At 36.8% G+C, this 25651-nt stretch overlaps 1 protein-coding gene across 1 annotated transcript in view; it reads right to left on the reverse strand.

The window, feature by feature from the left end:
* Positions 1-25651, reverse strand: part of ARHGAP15 (Rho GTPase activating protein 15) — a 707176-nt gene that overhangs the window by 187194 nt on the left and 494331 nt on the right. Inside the window, exon 11 of the mRNA XM_068968725.1 lies at positions 24164-24241. Coding sequence (XP_068824826.1) covers positions 24164-24241 — 78 coding nt within the window. The remainder of the gene's footprint in view (positions 1-24163; positions 24242-25651) is intronic.

Consider the following 25651-nt stretch of genomic DNA (forward strand, 5'->3'; position numbering starts at 1 on the left):
CCAAGTATGGATCATGTGACATTGGTCTAAGCCAATCTCCCCATGTGATTTTCTTAGCCACAGTGGCTGATTCAGGAATATTGGTTAATGAGACAATTTTGATCATTAGTACTCAAGCCTGTTGAGGAAAAAGATTCCAGGGGACCATGTTGACCAAGAGCTTTTGCAACCATTATTGCCACCATGTGAAGCCTGAGCAGAGCTGAGGGGTCCAGAGTCTAGGTCCTGATGAGGCTGTTTAAGCAGCCAATTTTAGTTATGATTGCGTCTGGATTATTTTCTGAATTTTCTAATTATATGACAAATGTATTTAAATTGACTAGAATTGGTTTGCTATTCCTTGAAATCAAAGAATTCTAACTGATGTACTTGTACTTTCTATTTACTCTTTTGTTTCTTTAAAGATGCTAGATTTTTGAGCTACTGCATGGTGAGAGACCAAATATGTCAATAAATTTAAAAATCAACATGTCACCATAAACCTCAATGAAAGGGATCTTATTTTAGTGGTATAAGAAATGGGCAGATAGTATGTTTATTTAAAGTCAACTTACAACTTAAATTGAACTTGAGGTCTTGTATAGATGGCAGTTTCATCAGGCTTTTTCAGGGTTGTTCAAAAAATTAGAAGTTGCTCAGTCCTGTGTGACTCTTCACGATCCCATGGACTGTAGCCTAGCAGGCTCCTTCGTCCATGGCATTTTCCAGGCAAGAGTACTGGAGTGGGTGGGATTGAACCCAGGTCTGCCTGCATTGCAGGCAGACGCTTTACCCTCTGAGCCACCAGGGAAGCCCCAAGTCTCATCAACCTGAGCCCAAAGTGAAAGCAAAGTGGGAAGGCTGATTAGATATATCACTTTAATTTTTCTGTATTTCAGGTGACTTGTTTTTATTTCTTAATTAGGGAGTTTGTTCTATCCACAATTAAATGATAGTTATAGACAGAAAGACAGTGTCTACAGTCATCAGCTGAAGTCATGAGATGGGATGGGACATTTTTTGTAGGAAAGATTATTTTGGATTTCCTGTTATTTCAGTGAGAGTCAACTCAATATATGGTTTACATAATGAACAAGAGTCAACCAAACTAGTTTAGTCATACCTTATATCAAAGGGGGTGGGGGGGACAGAGGACTTAGTTAGCGGGTAAAACAGAACTAGTCTTAGTAATAAATTGTTCAGTAAAATGTGGCTTTCTCATCTAATTCATTGTAAGAGTCAAGGCTTTTTTTTTTTTTTTTTCTCTTATGCTTCTAGTACTTCTCTTGAGTTCTTAATTCTTTATCATATACTCTTCCTCTCTCCTGACTCTTCCAAAATTTTCTTTCTTTGCTGTGTTCTCTAAGATGTGTGCTATCCTGCCTGATAAACAGATTTTTGTTCATTATACTTCCTTAATGCATAAACCTTATATGATATTTGCATTCTAATAATTAACTTTTGTTAATCCAATACCATATTCCAGAAACAGGAAACTTGTGGCAGGTCTACTTAGGTTCTTTTAAAAAAATAATGCCATTATATGACATCTCTTATATGCAGAATCTAAAAAGAAATGATACAAATGAACTTATTTACAAAGCAGAAAACAGATGCATAGACTTACAGAATGGACTTATGTTGTCAGGGGGAAGAATGGGAAGAAGGGACAGTTAGGGAGTTTGGGATCAACATATACACACTCCTATATTTAAAATGGATAACCAGCAAGATCCTACTGTATAGCACAGGAAACTCTGCTCAGTTTTATGTGGCAGCCTGGATATGAGGGGGCTTGGGGGAGAATGGATACGTGTATATGTATGGCTAAGTCCTTTGCTTTCCCACCTGAAACTATCACAACATTGTATGTTAATGGCTATACCTCAATACAAAATAAAAGTATGTAAAAAATAATGCCTATGACATATATCCCTTTTGTCTCACAGAAGTCATTCTCTTTAAGACATTGCTTCAGTATCCTCCTTAACACAACCATCTAATCACTAAAAATCAACTGTATTTAGTGTAAGAGGTAAGATAATTTGCCTTTCTTGCCTTAGCCAGATTAATTGATTTTCTAATCATGGCACTTCAGGCACAGTGAAATGGTGGTGGGAAATTATTTTGTATGTAAAGAATTTTCTTCATTGGCAAAAGCATCCACCTACACTGCTGTCAAATCAGGTTAGTCCATGAGTATTTTAAACTTGTTAAATAAGAGATATAGATTTGGGTGTTACCGAACAGTGCTTTTTATATTGTCGTTTGAATATGGATGTACTCAGTGACCTAAGTGAGTTTATATTCCACCTCCTCCAGTTTAGATTATTTATAAAATAATTCAGGGCACTTCTTTGTCAAAATAACATATTCCATCTAGAGAAGGCTAAATCAAGTACTCCAGTCCCTGCTTCCTTTTCCTTCCCTCTTGCCCCCAGAATAAGACTATTCATATGGAAAACAAAACAGAGGCACTATTAGAATGGTATCATCTCTTATTTACTTCACAAAACAGAATACAATATGGGTTGCTGTGAAATACAAATGAACTGTAATCCTCATCAGGTTTGGAAATAATGGATTCAGGCTAACATTTCCAGAAGAAATATGAAGGCAGTATTCTAAATTTCCTATTCTTTCCCAAATGAGTTTGCACAAAATGTGTCGCTAAGAAGAGTAATGTGCCCATCACATGGCGAAATTTCCCACTTGCAAAATGAAAATGAAAAGTCTGCATTTTAGGATGGCGTATTTAAACACATGCACCATGCTGTTTGTACAGGAGGGAAAAGAAAGCTCCCCCTACTGGAGCATAAACAAGCCTCATCGCTTTCCTGCTCCCCATGGCTCCGTCATATGCAGGAAGGCACAGAAACATATAGTCTTCCCATTATCCCGCACACAATCTTGGTTCTCTCATCAAAACATTCCATTTTCCTCATTTCAGTTAATTAAAGGACAGCTGGACATTTCATTATTGCACCAGCCTCAGCTCTGACTAGTTGAAATGGGGCATGGGAAGGTCTTGGTCCCAAAGACACTTTCACCCGAGACAAAAGATTTTAAAATTCATGCCTCTACGGGAGAAATTTACAAAAGAAATAAAAATAATCTTTGAAGTGTGTACATATATATACCTGTGTATGGTTTTCACAACACACAAGTACATATACATATGGCAAGGGTGAAATTTAGCATGGAAGAATTTTACTAGAGAATATCTATCTATCTATCTGTATAAGAAGAGAGAGACACACAGGCACACTTATGTGCATACTTTAAAGATTACTTCTATTTCTTTTTCATACATATATGAAGAAAGGAATAAAAAAGGAGTTGTGAGATTGGTGAGGTATTACTAATGGTTGGTTATTAGCATTTTATTGGCACATCTCTAGACATGTGAAACTCAGTGTCTATCTATTTTACCCTGTAAGTATAAAAAGCTACTGTAAATGTGAGAGGTTTAGAGGTTTAGAGGCATGGCCAAAATAAATATAAAAATAATTTTTCCCATGACATTATATGAGGTCACATGTTTTATCAAGAGGGCAAAGGGATTTATACTAAAAAGGATTCTAACGAAAATTTTCCTCCAAAGAATTTCTAAGCTTTTACTGTTGCAACATTTGCTGTCCACAGGAAAAACATCTACACTTAACCAAAGTTAAGAATATTTCTACCGATTCTAGCAAGATGGGGGCATTGCTGAGGGGAACATTAAGCATGTTTCCCAAATATTTTCACAGTTTAGTGACTTGAGAAACTTTGGGGACATGCCCTTCTCATCAAGATCGGGGCGGAGGGGGGGTGGGTGTTCTTTATCTTTGAGAAACAACAGACAACTGGAACAATTCCTGCCTTTGGAATAGGTTTGATTATATTAATAGTTCACCATTTTTAAGACAAGGCTTATATGTTCATTCTTTTTTGAAATAAAACCTGGGTCTTGTCACTCCCTTCAGAATTAGCAATTAAACAATACACTCTCTCCCCTTTAGGCTAAGCAAAGGACCTGCTTTTAAAACAGCGTTAGACTCAACCTTGTGCTCTGTGACAACCTAGAGGGGTGGGGTAGGGTGGGGTGTGGAAGGAAGGTTCAAGAGAAAAGGGACATTATAACTATCGCTGATTCATGTTGTTGTATGGCAGAAACCAACACAGCATGGTAAAGCAATTATCCTCCAATTAAAAATAAATAAAAAAGGTCTCTGGGCAATGGAGACTTGGTCAGCAACATTCCCACTCCTAGAAATCTGAGGTATTACCGTCACACAATTTTGAAAGTCATACTGATTAGATTTTTTACTCAATGATTCCAAACTCTAAAGGGTTTGTGAGGATAAGGGAGTGTGTTTATGCTAGCACAGTGGCATAGGAATAGACATTGTGCATAGAAAAAGTTCTTTCCCCCTTTTCTTGTTTCCTATAACAGATTCAGGAGCAACTATTTTCAGGAAAATGAAGTCTAGAAACCATCCTCTACTGTTCACAGTCTAGAAACCATCCTCTACTGTTCACACATATTTTCAAGAAAATAGTATAAATAGTCACAGAATAAAAATAACTCAGACAACTTTTCCTCCTCTCAATCCTGATTTTATTAAATAAAATATAAAAGCTGTGAATTTTCTATAAATGGAAAAAATATGATTATGATCTGCAGTGAATGGGGGAAATATGTAAGTCAGATTTGTCACTTGTTTCCAACAACTAGAACTGGGTTACCTCTTACAAAGGAGGAGTGCACCTCTAAACATACTATACTAGGTATGTTGGAACCCATAAAATTTCCAATTACTGCTTCAGAATTTATTGTGCACATATGGAAAATAATACTTGTAAAACAGAAAGGGGTTTGTGCCTTGTGCTGTCAATACTGTGAAGGATGAGGTGATTATAAAGCAAATTAACAATACTTTTAAATGTGCATTCACTTATCTTTCCAATTAAATCCTTGTTAAACAACTGCACAGACAGTAATGGCGCTTCTGCAAAGCACTGATCAAGACAGTTTTATTGTAATTTTTACTCTGTAACAATTAATCAAGTAGGCATTTTCTTTATTATTAAATTATTTAGTTAATAAATATTCTCAATTGGCTAACATATTTGTAGTTTACATGTTATTTTTGATTTTCCTACAGTGGAACATATTTGGGAATATTTCCATTTTTAAGCAGAGGGACCATTAAGGGATGTGATTTTATACATTTCTTTTCTCTAGAAGAATAACTGTGAACAAGAGAAGTCCTTGAAACTTTAAACCATTCAAAAGTCCTATTTCAACCCTTTTTTTTCTTTTTTTTTTGTAAGGGATGCAAACACATTGCTTTCAGCAGATAAGAAATGAGAGGTTTTGCTCTAAGGTGTCTTTCTGTTGGGGTAAGCATTAAAATTAGCATTTTAAAAGTTCATTAATACCAGTTACAGACTTTTGAGTCACGAGGCTGCATTGTGGTTTGCATTTTCTTCTCTTGTCCCACTGAATTGAAAAGTACCTAAATGTTATTTCTTCTATAAACACACAAGGTGGTATAAATGAAGAAACATATAAAAATATCTAAGTTTTTTTTCCATTTTTGAATTTCCAGTTCTGTAATTGGAGATTTGAGTTTATCCAGCTGATATACTTCACTTTTAAAGTGTTTTAGATGGTTCTTAATATGGTCTTTTTTTGTTTCAATTGTATATTTTATATTTTAAAGTTTTTGATTAGAACAAATTTTCAGATAACTGGATTAATATTGAGAATAGTGATCTCAGAAATTACACCTGGATTTAGGATTCAAGAGGGCTCTATGAATTCAGAATTAACATATGAGAGCTACACATTTGAGCCATAAAAAGAAAATTCCAGGCACAGTTGGCTCTAAAGTTGTCAAAGTGGTATGATTTTGAGATGAGTCAACATTACTTTTTGAAAATGCCTTATGTAGAAACCTGCTACCCTCACTTTTGGCCTGAACTAGTTTACTGAGGTTAACAGATTGTCACCTTAGACGTCTAAGCAGACTCTTGGGAATGAGGATGATAAAGATCAGCAGAGAGTATCAGAAATGGGAGAGGGAAAGGAATGGAGCAGATGGTTGGGCGCTGTGAGTATGAAAGTGGAGAAAGCAGGCTTTGGAGGCATCAGAGGTGAGGGCAGAGTGGCTTGAAGGCTCTACAGGCACTCTTTGGTCCTTCTGCACTTTGAGATGATTGACCTCAGTTTCAAGTCAGATAGCTCTCTGGGGGTAGAAGTGCAACGCTGATGCCAAGGCATATATTCTCCTGGCTGAGTATTTGGCAAGCAGAAATCATAGGCTCTGGCAGGGACAACTTTACTGAGGGCCTATAATGTACTTGGCACATGATGGGCATAATGGGAAATCCATAAGTACGTGTGAAGCACATTTCACTTCCCAGAATCTAACGGTCAGGAAAGGGAGAAAGATACGATGCAAAATAGACTAAAACTACTGCTGAACCACAGGTACACAATGATAGAGGAACACAGTGGAAGAAGCTAATTTCTGTTGAGATTGATCCCAGGAATCATGAGAGTTGTCTTAAACAGATGAAGTTACCAGTCAGCAAAACCAATGATGGTGTGTGTCTTGCTCAGAAAGACAGATCTGCTGTTCCTTCTGTTGGGACCCATCAAATAATATATACACATATTTCTGTCCCTGTGTCTGATGGGACATTGAATTGAAACATCTTGAGCATAGAAAGGAGACAACCCTTATGGTTGTCAGAGCATTAAAGGAATGATTTAACCAGAAGGGAGAACAGGCCATTCACAAGAGAAAAATGTAGCAGGGAGTGGGGAGACCACAAAAAAACAAACAATCTGAAAAAATGTAAAAGATGAGATGGCGAAATAGCAAGACAAACTGCTATTTAAACAACATTATTCTAGTGAGTTTTTTAGGCTCTCATGGACATTACGTTAAGTAAACTATAAGACACCCTGCTCACCCTGAAAGCATCCAAGATGGAGACCAGGATTTTGAAGACTTTAGCTGGGCTTTAAATCCATTTCGTCTCTAGATTACCATGAGACACACACTGCCTTCTCAAAATATCACTTGAATGAAACAAATGCAAGTTTTAGCAGGTCATTTAAACTCACAGGGACTTTCATTCATCTATAAAGTAAACAGCTTTTTTATACAGCTTTAGTGAGACAGCATTGAAAATGCTTTAGAGAATCAAGACCGACATTCCCTTGGCAAGTTCTAAGGGTGAGCACCATTCTCTTAAAGTGAATTCACACAATTCTTTTAAAACAAAGCATGTATTTCTTCTGTTATTTCAAAAGAAATATGTGTTAACTGTGGGAAGTTAGAACATGTTTTAGAAAAAAAGAAGACAATAAAAGTCACCAGTACCTAGTCAGGTATTTTATGCATTTCTTGCCATTGTTTCTGGAACAGAGCTTGGCAATATGCAATGAAATAGTCCATTTTGAGAGTGTTCTCTAGCATGTGTAAAATACTTCTTTTTCATCTTGAAGGAAATATCCCAACTCTGGATCTGATCAATATATTAATTAAAATGCATAGAGATTCTATCCACTGCAAGAGAGCTTTCAAAGTGAAGTAGGACAGACAGACTTATGGTCTCTGCTCTTAAGGAGTGTTCAGTGTGTTGAGAAGATAAGATATGCATATAATGCTTGCTAATATTATTTGCTGTTTCAAATCCTGAAAGATGATGCTGTGAAAGTGCTGCACTCAATAGGCCAGCAAATTTGGAAAACTCAGCAGTGGCCACAGGACTGGAAAAGGTCAGTTTTCATTCCAATTCCAAAGAAAGGCAATGCGAAAGAATGCTCAAACCACCATACAATTGCACTCATCTCACATGCTAGTAAAGTAATGCTCAAAATTCTCCAAGCCAGGCTTCAGCAATACATGAACCGTGAACTCCCTGATGTTCAAGCTGGTTTTAGAAAAGGCAGAGGAACCAGAGATCAAATTGCCAACATCCGCTGGATCATGGAAAAAGCAAGAGAGTTCCAGAAAAACATCTATTTCTGCTTTATTGACTATGCCAAAGCCTTTGACTGTGTGAATCACAATAAACTGTGGAAAATTCTGAAAGAGATGGGAATACCAGACCACCTAACCTGCCTCTTGAGAAATCTGTATGCAGGCCAGGAAGCAACATTTAGAACTGGTCATGCAACAACAGACTGGTTCCAAATAGGAAAAGGAGTACGTCAAGGCTGTATATTGTCACCCTGCTTATTTAACTTCTATGCAGAGTACATCATGAGAAATGCTGGACTGGAAGAAGCACAAGCTGGAATCAAGATTGCCGGGAGAAATATCAACAACCTCAGATACGCAGATGACACCACCTTTATTGCAGAAAGTGAAGAGGAGCTAAAAAGCCTCTTGATGAAAGTGAAAGAGGAGAGTGAAAAAGTTGGCTTAAAGCTCAACATTCAGAAAATGAAGATCATGGCATCTGGTCCCATCACTTCATGGCAAATAGATGGGGAAACAGTGGAAACAGTGTCAGACTTTATTTTTTTGGGCTCCAAAATCACTGCAGATGGTGATTGCAGCCATGAAATTAAAAGATGCTTACTCCTTGGAAGAAAAGTTATGACCAACCTAGATAGTATATTCAAAAGCAGAGACATTACTTTGCCAACAAAGGTCCATCTAGTCAAGGCTATGGTTTTTCCTGTGGTCATGTATGGATGTGAGAGTTGGAATGTGAAGAAGGCTGAGCGCTGAAGAATTGATGCCTTTGAACTGTGGTGTTGGAGAAGACTCTTGAGAGTCCCTTGGACTGCAAGGAGGTCCAACCAGTCCATTCTGAAGGAGATCAGCCCTGGGATTTCTTTGGAAGGAATGATGCTAAAGCTGAAACTCCAGTATTTTGGCCACCTCACGAGAAGAGTTGACTCACTGGAAAAGAGTCTGATGCTGGGAGGGATTGGGGGCAGGAGGAGAAGGGGACGACCCAGGATGAGATGGCTGGATGGCATCACGAACTCGATGGACGTGAGTCTGAGTGAACTCCAGGAGATGGTGATAGACAGGGAGGCCTGGCGTGCTCCGATTCCTGGGGTCGCAAAGAGTCGGACAGGACTGAGCGACTGAACTGAACTGAATAATATATGACAACACACACAACATGAGATTTCTGTGAATCAACTAGCTGAAACTGCAAACATATAATTTAAAAGGAGCAGCAATTCCTAAGGGTTGGGGTGATTCAGGGAAAAAACTGAGTTACATTTAAATAATCCAAGGAAGATATGAGATTAGCTTTTTATCAAATGTTCTTTCCTTTTAAAAAACACACACTTCATTGTATTAAAATAGCTATCAGCATTAGGATGGTTGTCAGGGACACATTTCTGTATAATTTCTGATTCTACAAGGATACCCTGAAGATATCATGGGTTTGATTCCAGACCGCAACAGTAAAGCAAATTCCACTATAAAGTGAGACATACAAATTTTTGGCCTTCCAGTGAATATGAAAGTCATATTTATACTCTACTGTAGTCTATTAAGTATAAAGAGCATTATAGCTACAAAAATAATGTGCATACTTTAATTATAAATACTTCATTGCTAAAAATTCTGACCATCAGCTGAGGTTTCAGTGAATCATAATTTTTCTGTTGGTGGAGGGTTTTGCCGTAATGTTGGTGGATGCAGACTGATCAGGGTGGTGGTTGTTGAAGCCTGGGTTGGCAGGGGAAGATCTCTTAAAATATGACAATGAAGTTTGCCATGTTGATAGACTCTTCCTTTACAAACAAGTTGTCTGTAGCTTGCAGTGCAGTGCTATTAGATAGCATTTTACCCACAGTAGAACATCTTGCAAAATTAGAGTCAGTCTTCTCAAACCCTGTCTCTGCTTTATCATTTAAATTTATGTGATAATCTGAATCTTTCCTGCTATTGCAACAATCCTCACAGCCTGCTCACCAGGAGTAAATTCCACCTCAAGAAACCAAATTCATATTTGGGATCGCATGTACACCCGTGGTGGATTCATGTCAGTGTATGGCAAAACCAATACAGTATTATAAAGTAAAATAAAGTAAAAATAAAAAGTTAAAAAAAAAAAAAAGAAACCAAATTCTATGCTCAACAATAAAAAGCAACTCTTCATTCATTCAAGTTTTATCATGAGATTGTAGCAATTCAGTCACACTTCAGGTTCCACTTCTGGTTCTCTTTCTCTTTCCACTGCATCTTCAGTCACTTCCTCCACTGAAGTCTTGAGCCCCTCAAAGTCATTCATGAGGGTTGGAATCAACTTCTCCCAAACTTCTACTAATGTTGATATTTCCAGTTCTTCCCATGAATCATTAATGTTTTTAGTGGCATCTAGAATAGTGAATCCTTTCCAGAAGGTTTTCAATTTACTTGGTGTAATTCCATCAGATGAATCACTATCTGTGGCAGCTATATAACTTTATGAAATATATTTCTGAAATTATAAGGCTTGAAAGTAAAAATTACTCCTTGCTCCAAGGGCTGTAGAATGTGTGCTTGTCAGCAGGCATGAAAACAGTAAGCTCATTGTCCATCTCCATCAGAGCTTCTGGGTGACCAGGTGCATTGTGAATGAGCAGCAATATTTTGAATGAAATCTTTTCTTATTGCTGAGCAGTAGGTCTCAACAGTGGGCTTAAGAAATCAGTAAACCATGTTGTCAACAGATGTGCTGTCAGCCAGGCTTTGTTGTTCCATTTACAGAGCACAGGCAGAATGGATACAGCATAATTCTTAAGGGCCCTAGGATTTTCAGAACGGTAAATGAACTTTGGCTTCAATTTAAAGTCACCAGATCATTAGCTTCTTATAAGAGAGTCAGACTGTCCTTTGAAGTTTTGAAGCCAGGCATTGACTTGTCTTCTCCATGAAAGTCCTAGATGGAATCTTCTTCCAATAGAAGGCTGTTTCATCTGCATTGAAAATCCGTTGTTTAGTGTAGCACCTTCATTAATTATCTTAGCTAGATCTTCTGGAAAACTTGCTGCAACTTCTATACCAGCATTTGCTGTTTCATCTTGTGCTTTGATGTTATGGAGACAGCTTCTTTCATTAAATCTCCTAAGCCAACCTCTGCTGATTTAAGATTTTTCTTCTGCAGCTTTCTTATTTGTCAGTCTTTATAAACTGGAAGAGAGTTAGGACACTGCTCTGGTTTAGGCTTTGGCTTAAGGGACTATTATGGCTGGTTTGATCTTCTATCCAGACCACTAAAACTTTCTTCATATAAGCAAAAAGACTCACTTTCTTATCATTTGTGAATTACTAGTTTCCCTGGTGGCTTAGCTGGTAAAGAATCCTCCTGCAAAGTAGGAGACCCGGGTTCAATGCCTGGGTTGGGAAGCTCCGCTGGAGAAGGGATGGGCCACTCACTCCAGAATTCTAAGAGTCGGACATGACTGAGTGATTTTCACTTTCAGCCTTTCAGAGTTGCATTAAAAAAATTTTTTTTAACTTCTGTTTGCATTCACAACTTGGCTAAATGATGCAAGAGGCCTAGCTCTCTGTCACAGGTTTTGACATGCCTTTCTCACTAAGCTTAATCATTTCCAGTTCTTGATTTAAAGTGAGAGACATGTGACTCTTCTCTTTATTTGAACACTTAAAGGCCACTCTAGGGTTCTTAATTGGCCTGCTTTCCATATTGTTGTGTGTTAGGAACTAGGAGACCCTCAGAGAAGGAGAGAGACAAGGGAATGGTTGGTTGGTGGAGCAGTCAGAACACAACATTTGTGGATTAAGTTCATTGTTTTACATGGGTGCCATTCACAGTGCTAGTAAACACAGCTAGTAAAACAATTACAATAGTGACTTCAGAGAGAACTGATCACAGATCACCATACCAATCATTATAATAATAAGTTTGAAATATTGTGAAGATTACCAAAATGTAACTCAGAGACACAAAGTGAGCAACTGCTGTTGGAAAAATGGCGTGGATAAACTTGGTACAGGGTTGCCACAAACCTTTAATTTGTATAAAAAGCAGTGTCCATGAATACTAAAGTGAAGCCCAATAAAATGAAGCATAATGTAATATTTTCCACTATAACTGATTCATTATTTCATGTGATTAACTCATCTCTAGAGAACAGATGGTCTTGCCTTAAAGTCAAGAGAACTGGCCTAGGAAGACTAAGTGAATTGAGCAAGAAAACATAGCTAGGAAGAGGTGATACAGAAACCCATCAAAGTGATCTAACTTCTAGATCTCACTGTTCTCATTGCACAGGCTTAAAAGAAATGGTTCAAAAGACACAAGGAAAATAAGACAGATTAGAATACGGAGATTACCTCATGTAAACCAGTGACCATTATATCTTGACTGACCTACTGCAATTACCTCCTAACTGTTCCCCGGTTTCTACCCTTGTCACTCTACAGTCTATTCTTCTCATAGCAGTCAGAAGGATTTAAAACTAAATAAATAATATCAGATCATTTTGTGATTATCTGCCACCCCCCTCCACCCCTTGACTTTCTATTGAACTTAGAATGAAGGGCAAAACTTCCTATCTTGATTTGCAAGTGTCTCCCTGGGTGGCTTTGCCCATCTCTCTGACTTCCGTGTCCTGAGGTCATACAAACCCTGATTCTCTGGGACCAGTTTTCCTCTGCCTGCTCACTTCTCCCTCCACATCTTTGTGTCCTTCCTTTCGGGGCAAGTCTCTACTCAGATGGCACCTCCTCAAAGAGATCTTCACAGACCATCAAAAATGAGGACCATCTTCCTCATCCCTTCAGTTATTCTCTATCATGTCACCATCTTGACTCTTGGCTTATCTAGTAAGCACCTTGTATATTTGATTATTATCTATCACTTGACATCAAAATGAATACTTCATCCAATCTGGACTCCCTTGGGCTCTTCTCAGTACTTAGAAGAGACCCTGACTCATAGAAGGTTTTTCAGTAAATATTTTTGAATAAATAAATCTCCATTTCAAGTCACCCTTAGGCAAATTAAAGTCTTATTTTATTCTTTAAACTAATTTTCCTCATTTCTTGATTCTTATATACTTTTAAATTTATAATACTTTTGGGGGTGGGGCATCGCAAGACTGGGAAAGTCCCTTGCAGTTTCAGCCTTGAAATTTGAAAGGTAGCTTTTGGCAGACTGGCAGGGGGCTGGCAGAGGCTTGGCAATCATCAGTATCACTGAGAGGAATCACACTGTGGACATTCACATAAGTAGACGACAGTCCTAATTGTGGTCTTACCACCTAGGTTGAGAGTTGCCCATTGTTTAGGCAGTTTTTCTTGGCCTGTTGGGCCAGGATGTTAGCGCTGGCTCTGGTCTTCCATCTTATCAGCTGCCTCTTTATTTTGCCAAGTCTTTATTGGACATGTTGGACAATTAGATTATGACCTCATCTGGAGGTAATAGGTAGAGAGAAGTTGGTGGTTTATCAGGTTGACTGGACATTAACTCTGAATATTTTTTTTTCTTGGGGTTATATAATATTTTGGCCCTAAGAAGCCTGGTAGTCTAGTCAGGCCTACCATCACTGGTGGTCCAACATTATTCATTAATTCACTTAAGGAATTAATTCACATTCAGCAAAAACCTACTTGAAGGCTATTATGTTCGAAGTATAGTGAGAACTGAGGGGTTACTTAGGAGACCAAACCAGGCAAAATCCTTGCCTTGGGAAGGAAATGAGCTTCATGTGTCTGAGGAAGGAAGGAAGGAAGGAAGCCAGGGTGGTTGGAGAATAGTAAGATGAGAGACAGGGACACAGTAAGGTCAGAGAGATAGGAAGGAAAAAGGATCTGTGGGGCCTGCAAATCCTAGGAGTTCCGTATTAATTTACATCGAATAGACCAACAGGTTTCTTGGCTATTAGATTAGAATATCCATGGAAATATAGGCTCCATGTCAATGAGAATGTCATTTGCTGTATTCACTGCTATATTTCCAGCATCCTCCATGTTGCCTGGCACACAGTAAGAAGGTTTTGAGTGTCTGTCAATGAACAAATGGTGTAAAAGCCAAAATCTTACTTTATGAAGCTCACTTCTCACTTTCATATCAATTCTGATGTCTCAGGACCCTCAGAGAAGAGGAAAGTGGACAGGCATACCTACCATTACATCTCCAGTAGGCCATGAACGTGAGGGCATATCAGGAGGATGATTGTGAAGTTCGCATGACTCTAACTCACTCAGATTTTCATCTGATCATTGCTTCACCCCTAACTTTGTAAACTTTGGATGCTTCTCCTTGGGGAGTTCATGGGGACCTGAAAAAGTTCCTCCCTGCCTCTACACTTGCGACTTTTTCTTTCTAGAAGAAACTTTGAAGTAATGAGAATACTCTCTTTTTTTTTTCCCCCTATAGCACACTTTTGTTAGGAAATGCTTTTCAACTACATGGAGTGCCTTGAAAAAGAGGTGCCATATGTGAGTCACTGAAGCCAAAATTATCGGCAAAAGGGACCTTCCTGTGTGAAAACAAAACCCAAAGCATACTTTCAGAATTCAAAATTCAGTGCATGGACTTAACAAGAGTAAAACAATTAATTTCATCCCTATTTAGTCAATTCTGATTTTCTCTCTATTTTGTCATTTCCAGCATTCTGGAAAGCCAAGATGGCAAGCAAAGCAGCCCCACTTTCTCCTATAGCATGCCTGGCTTGCCCAATAGCCAATGACATGCAGTAAATCATCTCTCCTCAAGCTTTTTCTCACCGAGGCAGAGAATGGGAACTTGGGATTTTTCCATTCTTTATTTGTGTCCCATGATTTTTTTATCCAGCCTAAATTAAGTGTTAATTTATAGGAGTCTGGGAGAAAATAAATGCAAAATATCGCTTGAGTGTTCTTTACTGAGACACCTAAGAAGTAGAACCTAACACAATGTATCTATGATATCATTTGATAGGAGTTTATCAGAAGTTCATCATTCTCTTATTTTGTTGCACCAAATCGTTATTTAACCCATAAAGAGTATTGTGCACTTTGTTGTACTGGGGATACAGAAATGAATCAAACTTACTACCCTCCATGAAGTCACAGGCAGTTAGGGGTTATTTATTGAAAGAACACTTTAAAATGAGGTTTCCTTTTATAAGAGTCCCACAGACTGGACATCAAGAAAGTATAGTAGCATAATAAGAAGTGGGTTTTGGTTCTTTGATGTTAAAAAGAAGAAAATGTCTCTCTCTTCCCTCCTCTACAGTAAATTGAATCCAGCAACCAGTGACATATTCTTTGGAGTAAGTTTAAAGTGGGTTCATTGTCTGGCTTTAAAACATATTACCCTTGTGGCCTTAGAAAAGTTACTTAATCTTTCTGAACCATGATTTTCATGTATGCATAATGTGGATAATAAAGTTTATCTACCTAGCAAAATTCTATATGGATTAGAAATCATTCTAACTTTGCATACCTGCCATGTAGTAGATTCTCAATAAGCACTAGCTATCATCAGCGTTAGTATTATTCTGTTACATTTTTAAATATTATTTACCCTTTAGTTTTGTTAGCAAATCCTTAGGCACAACAATTTCCCTTTTCATTTATTCCAGAATCTACAATATTGGAAAAGGATTGCAGTTATGAAAAATGCCAGCAATTTTAATCATATGAATAATATACATGTTACATTCATGACATTAATTTCTTAGTTACATTCTAAATCATGACTCAGACTTCATAAAGTTAGTTAACATTATTATATCAATCAATAGTCAAAGAGAAACCGTTTATCATTAGAAATTGCTTAACAAAAAAGGGTTCACAGTCTATTTCTTCTTTTCTTAAAAATACATTTCACATGTCTTACGGTTTGTAGGTCATGTTTTCTCTAAATAGCCAGAATAAAACTAGTTGGACATTGCACAGGGGTTCCCAGACCTGGCTATGCACTTGACTCGGCTGGAAAGTTTTTCTTTGAAAACAAATATTTATAGCTCTAACCTCAGCCTTTTGCATCAGAGTTTTTATGACTGAACTTCAAAAATCAAATATGCAGGGCAGGAATAGAGATGTAGACATAGAAAATGGGCTTGTGGACACAGCGGGGGAAGGAGAATGGGGGACAAATTTAGAGAGCAGCATTGAAATATATTCATTACCATGTGTAAAATGGATAGCTGGTGGGAAGTTGCCGTATAAGACAGGGAGTTCAGCCTCGAGCTCTGTGATGACCTAGCCGAGTGGGATAGTGGGTGGGAGAGAGGGAGGCTCAAGAAGGAGGGGATATATATATATATGTATCTTATACATATATATCTTATCTTTGATATCTTACAAAAGATTATAACTTTGCTTCAGCCACTGGTCTCTCTCCCTAACTGCTCTGATGAAGAAAGCTGCCATGTTGTGAGATGGTATATGGGGAGGTCCACAAGGCCTTTGACCAACAGCCAGTATTGTTGAGGCCTTAAGCTTAACAACCTATAAGGAACTAAATCCTGCTAACAACCATGGGAGCTTAGAAGCAGGCCTGTCCCCACTTGAGCATCCAGATCAGCGCCCATGCCTGGCTGACACCTTGACTGCAGTCTTATGCAGAATTCAGCTAATCTACCTCTGACCCACAAAAATGGGAAATTATAAATGTGTGTTGCTTAAGCAGCTAAGTTGCTGGTAACATCGTTACCTAGCAGTAGATAACCAATACAATTTTGAAAATAAATTCAGGGCTGGGAACCAATGCTTTAGACTTTGTTTAGAATAGAAGTAAGTTCAATGTGTTTTTCTACTAATTTTTAATGACTATGCATTAATTCTAATAATAATGATAAATGATGATGGATTTTTATAAATATCCGTAGAGGTTTGTTTGAAGGTTGGGAGTCACACATCTCTGATCGGTCTAATTTCTGGACTCAATTTTCTCACCCAATGGAAAAAGCACAACTAAAGTAGGCCTGAAAATTTCAGTAGAATTTACTTCTCCTCTCCAATGAACATGAGGCTATTCTTTTGGAATCTGGAATTTCCCAAAAGCCTTTGGATAAGATAAAGCTAACCCAGACTTCCTATGAATTTGGCTAGGTATGAGACAAATCATTGGATAGTCTCTAAAGAAAAATAATATTATTATCATCAGAGAAAACTCAATCATGTGGAAGCCAAAAGCCATATTTGATTATTAATATTTAGTATCATGTTATTATTAAGACAAGTAATATTGATTTGATTTCAAGTAACTACTTATCATCTTAATTAAGTCTAATACTGATTATCATTGCTTGATTCAGAGTTTTTAAAGTCCTTACATTTTCATTATTATTCCCATTTTGGGAATGAAGAGTCTGTGATTCGAAGGGGTTAACGTAGTTTTTATTGGACTAACAAATAGCTCGGAATGAAGAGAAGGAGGCAGTTTCATCGATGCCGACCCAGTGCTCTTTCCTGACTAGATGATCTCTGTCTTTGATTGTTTCACCGGAGTTAAGTCAGTTTCTTATTGCTTGGTATATAATGAATCATAAAATAAAGTTCACAATAGATGAATGGTGTCATTTGTTTAAAAATAAGTAGGTAGAATTTTTTTACTTTGAAGACTAAACATATTTGAAAGTTATTATTCAAATATTACATGAAACTAAAAACTATATAAATATATGTGCATGTGAAGATCTTATTGTTTCGACCTCTTTGTTTAGCGTTACTTACTAATAACAAATACATTTTCTTAAGCAGCTATGAAGCAACACAAGCTTTGGCATCAATAGTCTTTGAGCCCTCTGACTCAATGTAGCTGAAAAATGAGGTCTGAGAAAGTTTCCAAAGCCCTGAATGATGTTAGAGTCTGGCCCTTTTATGATCAAGTGATCTTTTCAGCTTTAATGGGAAAAATAAATCATTGTTAAAAGATAATCTTGTCACATGGAAGCCAGAAAGGTGCAATATCAATGATTCAACTTACCAAAAAACCGCCCTGTGAAATGAATAAAGCAAATAACACAGTTTGTTTTGTTGTAGCTGTGGTTGGTGGTGAGAGGGGAATAGGCTTAAGGAAATACCTCATTTTAAAAATAATAAGAGGGCAATATAAACTCTCTTAATAGAAAAATGAATGGACTTGATACAAGGGCTATTTTATGAGAACAGAACTAGAAGTTTTGAAATCCTTTTCCAGATCTTTTTCTGTTTCATCCAATTGCTTATTTCATGGTGAAACTGCCAATTGTTCACATTCTTTCTCGCTTTCCTCTTCTCTTATTCAATTTTTGATGCTGCAAATAATATGAAAAGCACCAGGATAGCTACTAAAGTTTATGCTTTGCTTTCTTTTGGTTTGTGGCACAAATCTATATAAAAGTAGTTTAGATATAGCTGGCAACACAAAATTGTTCCTCTAATAGTTTATTTTCAATGGAGCTTATTCTTAGCATGATCAAAATAAGCAAGTTCATCTCTTTAAGCCAATATTTAATTTAGATTATTATGCCAGTAAGATCTGGGTGAATAAAGATATGCAAAGTATAAGACTGTAAATTAATGGGAAAAAATCTTGTTCCATTTTAAAATAACACACATACAATCGTATGCACACACACACGTACACACACCCACATACCCAATTAAGATTCTTGGCCATGGAGATTTATGGCATTTATATATTTTGTTCCTCTGGGTGTGAAAAAGTGAAGGAGGGTGTCCCTGAGAATGTTCCTTTAAATTATTTTTCTATATATGGAAAGCATGTCCAAAATTCTGGTAAGAAGTAACTTCTTCCAGTTCAGAGAAATGCTTAGAGGGAAGATTTGTTATTGTGCACCAAGAAACACCAGTTTGGAAAACGCTCAATCAGTTCTTCTCTCAGCGCCTCACAGTCCTCTATTGTCTCACGGGCTCAGGAAGTTTTGCAGTTAATATTTCCAAAAAGAATGCCAGTGTTCCTTGTTCTTTTTTTTCAAAGGGTGAAAGAGAGCTTCTAAGTAATATAAAAGGGAGTCTGAACTGAATTTAGAGTTTGACCAATAAGCCCGATGGGCAGCTCAAACCAGAATTCTGGTGTCAAAGGAGGGGGAGTTCAGACTGGTAAGACCCACTTTCAGAAGTTCTCAAGACAGGGATGCGGCATCCTCAGTGCTAAAGTCTGTCCTTTGTAAAAGGACCCCCACATAAGTCGCATCACAGATCATGCTAAAGAGTCAACACAGTGTCACTGGCTGATGATAGGTTGACATCTAAGATCATAGACTAGTTTCTTTGGGGGCTGCCCTCGTAGAACGGAGGAGAAGCATCAGCAAAATGTCACTGAAAGCTGTCACCAAATATAACAAACAGGGAAGAGCGTGGCTCACTAATGCATCAATAGCCAGTGAATCTAGAGTCTTTCATGACTCTTTGCGAGGGTCGCAACAGAACACTGTGGTAGTTTCTTGTTCCAAACATAGATACTTGAAGCTCTGCTGAGAATGGTAGCGTCAGGCGTCAGACTTCTTCCTGACTGCAGCATTCGGCGTTTTCCCAGGCATTTCTCTTTCTTGAAAAGTTTCAGTCAAACTCCTACGACAGTACTTGTCACTTACAAATACCAGAAAATAGAAAGCCACTAAGAAGTGGGTAAAACATGAAGAGACTGATCTTCACTTTTGTAAGGAGGTAATAAACAATCAAAAAATGGGCAAAGTCAAACCCAGCAGTGGTTTTCGGCACTGGCTCTGAGACACAGAGATGTGGGATCTAGTCCGAGCCCTGTCACTCACTTGCTTTATGACCTTAGGACATTATTTAACATTTCTGGGTCTCAGTTTCCTCACCTTTAGAATGGAAACAGTGATAACCCACATTCTGTGGAATGGTAGGACTAAATTAAATAAGTAAAACACTTGGTGAAGTGCCTGGCAGATAATTAATTATGAAAATATGTTAGCTACTTTTATAATAGCAATTATTATTATCCTCCTCATTACCAGTTACAATTAGGAAATGCTTTTCAAAAGTGATCACTTTGAATTTAACTTGGATGCCATCTGATCTGGAAGTATAATAAGGGTTTCCAATTCCTACTGATTTAGTGAGTCAAACAAAACCAAAACAAATTGAATCATTCAACTGGTGTATTTAGAATTGCTGATGATTATAGCATTCAAGAAAGTTAGTGAAATACATAAATTGCAATTAAACTGTTCTTGAAAATCACCAAAATCAGTTTTCATTTGTCTAGTCTAATGGTGGGTAGGGCTTATTCATTTAAAAAATATACATTTAGAACCTTCTGAAAAGGAAACATTGTGGAATGTGAACACGGAGGAGATAAAAGGTGTTAATACAGAGAGGGTATGCCAAAACCAGACAGAACTATGTTCTATCTTAGAATACAAAAAGGAATGCATTGCATTCACATATCCTGTTTTGCTTTTCAAGGAATTATCACTGGACTGCCACTTTATTGCCTTGCACATGCTTGCAAACACACACACACACATATTCACTCACATACATACACACACATAGAGGAAATCACAGTGATGTACACATTCAGTCCCTTTGTATCCAGCACTGATTCTCTCCTATGTCAGCTCTGTTGTCAGCAACCAGCATGAGAAGGGGAAGGTATGGTGTTAGAACAAATGTTACAGCTCCACTCCTGTAATTTCATTCACAAGATAATCTGATTAGTAAAATTTGAGGGAGACTGGCATATCGTTTATCATCTAATCCAAAAAAAAAAAAAACACAACATAGCTTGGACAAAATCACTAGTATCAAAGGTTCTAATACAGCATAATTTGTGCTGAGTGTATTGCATTCTGACAGTGCTATAAACCAGGGAGACAGTTTACTGACAATTCTGTGCTACCAGATACCAACTCAGGCCTCTGTCCAGCTTTACATTGTCAGCTCTCATGGAAACATGAGCAGTTACACAGCCCCAGAGGATGCTGAAGTTTTGCAAAATACGAGATGGACAGATTTCATATTTTCATTGCAGATTTTTTTTTTTCCTTTTCAAACTGCTGAGCATAATTTTTTTAAAGGCAGGAAATGCAACTAGTGTTTGTTTCTAGCATGGCTTCTGTTTTGAGATTTCTTCTTTGTAGAAGAAATGTGTTGCCCAGCTGTCTAGAATCCCAATCAGGATATGGTTTCTGTATGAAATATATTACAAGAATGATTTTAGCTGGTTATAAACAGGAACGGTTATAAAAAAGCTAGGGCTATTTTATCCAATTTTTATCCACAGAGGGTGTACTCTGGTTCAGGCCAATGGGACCAATATGAATACATAAGGTAATGTTCAGTTCTGCCTTCTGCCCATGAAGGACAGTAATTCTGAAAAACAAAAGTACATATTAGTGAGCAAACAGATTCTTAGTTACAGTGTAAGTGAAAGTCGCTCAGTTGTGTACAACTCTTTGCAACCCCATGGACTATACAGTACATGGAATTATCGAGGCCAGAATACTGGAGTGGGTAGCCTTTCCCTTCTTCAGGTGGTCTTTCCAACCCAGGGATAGAACCCAGGCCTCCCACACTGCAGGCAGAATCTTTACCAGCCGATTCACAGGGAAAGTTACAGAGATGATCAGAAATAAGAAGCACGTGGCCACTGGCCAAAAGCATTGCAGTTAACACTTAAAAACATGGTTCAACCCAAGCTGAACTGCTGGAGAGGTTAATGCTTCTTAGTATTAATACTTCTCCTTTTGGCAACACACACACACAGACAATATACAACAGATATTAACAGCTCCCTGCATGGACACTCCAAGAGCTACTGGTTAATGAGAGTAGCTACAAGACTGATTTAAATCCTACCTTTTTAGGTGTATAGAGATTCAGAGAGTAGACAGATATTTCAAACAGTATGCTCTTTTTTCTTATTCCAAGACTTTCAAATTGTAATGCTTCTGAAATATAATCACTGAATACATTTGATAAAGTTCTCTTTAAAATAATGGCATTAAATATCTGGGTCTTGCATGGAATTTTAGAAGTTAGATATGCTTGTATGAATGCAAATTTAACTACCCAGCATAATTGGCACCCAGAGAAGGAATCTGACTGAAGGAATGTTGCAAGCTCCCTGGAGAAAATGATTTATAATCTGAGCCTTGAAGAATAAGGATAAATCTAATGAGACAGGAAGTTTTTGTATGTGGGATAGGAAGGAAACGATAGGAGGATATTGAAAGTAGATGAAAGAGTGTATGCAAAAGCATTAAGAAATACAACAGCATGTAAATAAGAAAGTACAGTTATGAATGTATTGTGAAAGAAATTCTGAGGGCCTGCATCTGGCTAGAAGTAGGTGGGAAGCCAGATTATGAAGACTGTATAAATTCTCCTGAAGGCAATGAGACACTATTGACTTTTTAAGTGAAAGGGAAACTTAGATGTACTGAACAACTACCATGAGTCTGTTATGTTACTAAGGGAATACCACATCTTATCTCATTTCATTCTCACAAGTATTTCCAAAGCACCTCCTTCCTGTTTTTACTGATGAAAAACAGAACATAGGAGAATTAAATAGATGCCAAGGACACAAGGAGAGAGTGCCTTGTTTTTATCCCACATGTATAACTCACATCTCAAGATGTTTCGATCTTTTATTTTCTTAAACATTTCCTAATTAAATTTTTTAATTTTAATTTTAATTTTTTTAATTTTAATTTTAATTTTAATTAAAAAAAATTTTTTTTTAAATTCCCGTCTTTTTTAGAGGAAGTTTAGGTTTACAGGAAAGCTTAATAGAAAATATAGTTTCCAATATACCCCTCTTATACTTGTCCACTCCCCCACCATTTCCCTTATTAGTAAGATCTTGCCTTAATGTAGTACATTTGTTACAACTGATGAGCCAATATTTGTAAGTTATTATTAACTAAAGTCCATAGTTTTCATTAAGGCTCACTCAGGGTTATATATTATTTAGATTTTGATAAATGTATGATGACATGTATCCACCTATACAATATCAAACAGAATAGTTTCATAGCCCTAAAAATCCCCCATGCTCACTCATTCTTCTCTCTCTCCCCTCAAATCCTTTACTATCACTGATCTTTTACAATCTCCATAGTTTTGCCTTTTCCAAAATGTCGTATAGCTGAGATGATATGGTATATAGCATTTTCAGACTGGCTTCCTTCACCTAGCAATATGCAGTTAAGTTTTCTCCAAGCCTTTTCATGACTTGATAGCTCATTTCTTTTTATCAGTGAATAATATTCCATTATAGGGATGTTTTATGGTTTGTTTATCTAGTCACCTATTAAAGGAAATCTTGGTTGCCTTAAAATTTTACCAATATGAATAAAATTAATGAAAATATTTTGTGCAGTTTTTTGTGTGTGTGTGGACATAAGACTTGAACTCATTTGGGTAAATACCAAGGAGTACACCTGCTGGGTAATAAGGTAAGAATAAGTTTATTTTCATAATAAACTGCTAAGGTATTTTCTGAGTTAGTTGTACTATTTTTCATTTCTACTAGTATGAATGAGAGTTCCTGTTGCTCCACACCCCTGTCAGCATTTGGTGCTGTCAGTGTTTTAAATTTTAGCTATTCTAACAGGCTTATAGTAGCATTTCATTGTTGTTCTGCTTTGTAATCCTTTGATGATATATGTATTTCATAATTTTTATTATTTTACTTACCTATTACATATTTTCTAACATTTGTGATTTTGACTCTTACATTTTCCACTATTCATTTCTTTATTCAATTATCAACATATATTAAATGTGTATAAAATGTCAGCAACATTTTTCAAAGCTAGTTTATTTTTTTACTCATCATTTTCTTCATTTTTAGTTCATATTTCACTTGTTATGTATTTCACTTGTAGTAGTATTTCATTGATGTTCTAGGTTGTAATCCTTTGATGATATATGTATTTCATAATTTTTATTATTTTACTTACCAATTATATATTTTTTAACATTTGTGATTTTGACTCTTACATTTTCCACTGTTCTTTTATTTATTCAATTATCAACATATATTAAATGAGTACTATATGTCAGCAACATTTTTCAAAGCTAGTTTATTTTTTTATTCATTATTCTCTTCTTCATTTTTAGTTCGTATTTCACTTGTTATTTATTTCACACAATGTCATAGCTAGTCCTTTTTATTATACTCATCTTCAAATAAACTATATTCATAATACACACAGCAGAGAGTGTGAAGTATTGTTAGAGATGAAACTACTTGAAAAAAGGTCTGAAGTAAAGAAATCACTTACCTTGGTTGACGATAAATCTTAACTTCTGTATTGTTGCCAGATTGCCACTAACTCGATATATTCCATCAACATCTAGACCTGAAAACAAAAGGGCATGTTTTATATTCACTCATTTAAGACTGAGATGATAAAAGAAAAATAATAATTATACTCTCTCTTCCTCACAGAGAAAACAAATTTCTTTTTCCTAAAGCAAGTAGTTTTCAATATTTCAATCCAAATAAACTAATCGTTAAGTTCAGTAACAGCTAACCGTCGACAAATTTGATTGTAGTTGAAACATAAAAGAGCCGTAGGGAATGTGGAATTTCACAGTCTAGTTATGGTCCATTCCCAAAGGCTGAAATCAAGCTGAAGGTGGAGCACGCAGAAGAACCTTCACGTGTATGTGTATTGCTGACCCTTGTCGGAGAGAGAAAGTAACCCAAGGTGTTTGTGAAGTTTCCCTTCCTGAAAAATTCTTCCTTCCTTCCTTCTCTCCCCTTTACTGCTGTCTCTTCTCTTCTTTCGCTCTCCTTTTCTTCCCTTTCTCCTGTTCATTTTCTATTCTTAGTCTGTTCTATTCATTTTATTCTATTCCGAGGGATTCCATCCATTTCCATTTGGTTTCATTTCTTTTTCATGCAGTCCCTATGGCATAACATGTATTGGTCTGATTATTTGAAACTACAGAACGAAAATTCTACTCTCAATGTATAACTACTTTGATAGTCTCTTGTGTATTGTAGGTAATGGGATACTCCATTACAGAGGGGAAAAATAAAAAGAAATCCTTGACAAGATAGTGACAACAGTTTCAGATTATTTTAAAACTAGTCATCTATAATTCAAAATAACTTATCCTGGCAGTAGGTTGGGTAATCAACTGCTTGTTTTCCACATATTTATTTATATCTATATCATCTGGTTATTTCCATGACCCAGTTAATGAAAAAGAAGAAAATGGAGAAACAGGAAAATGAAAAGAGAAACACTTATTCAGAAACTATTATTGTCAATAAGTAATGTTGATAACATAATTTTAATATCAGGATTGCATATTCCTTGACGTGCCCAGGCCCTCAAAGACACTTAGATGAGGTTACCAGTTAACATAGAGGTCAGCACCTCAGCAGCTTCTCTAAGGAGGTGATATAGGACCATTGTTAAGCACTGTCATTCACAATAGTTAGTATTATATAAACTGATAAAAATTACTGTCATGGTATAACAGAATAAAGTCTTTTTAAAGTCTTTACTGATGTGAAATGAATTCCTTCATTGTTTTACAATCTCTATTTTTATGTACTTTATAGTAAGAACATTTCTGCTGTTGTGCAAAATATATCATCAGTAATTTAGGACAGACTGACATAACGTGTAATACTAGTACTAACGGCATAAATCAAAGCCATTATTCACTCAGTTTTAAGACATTATTTTTAGAGCAACTTTCATTTTGCATCAAAATTGAAGGAAATGTACAGCGATTTCCTACCTAACCCTGGC

This window comes from Capricornis sumatraensis, chromosome 3 (assembly GCF_032405125.1).
Source record: "Capricornis sumatraensis isolate serow.1 chromosome 3, serow.2, whole genome shotgun sequence".
NCBI lineage: Eukaryota > Metazoa > Chordata > Mammalia > Artiodactyla > Bovidae > Capricornis > Capricornis sumatraensis.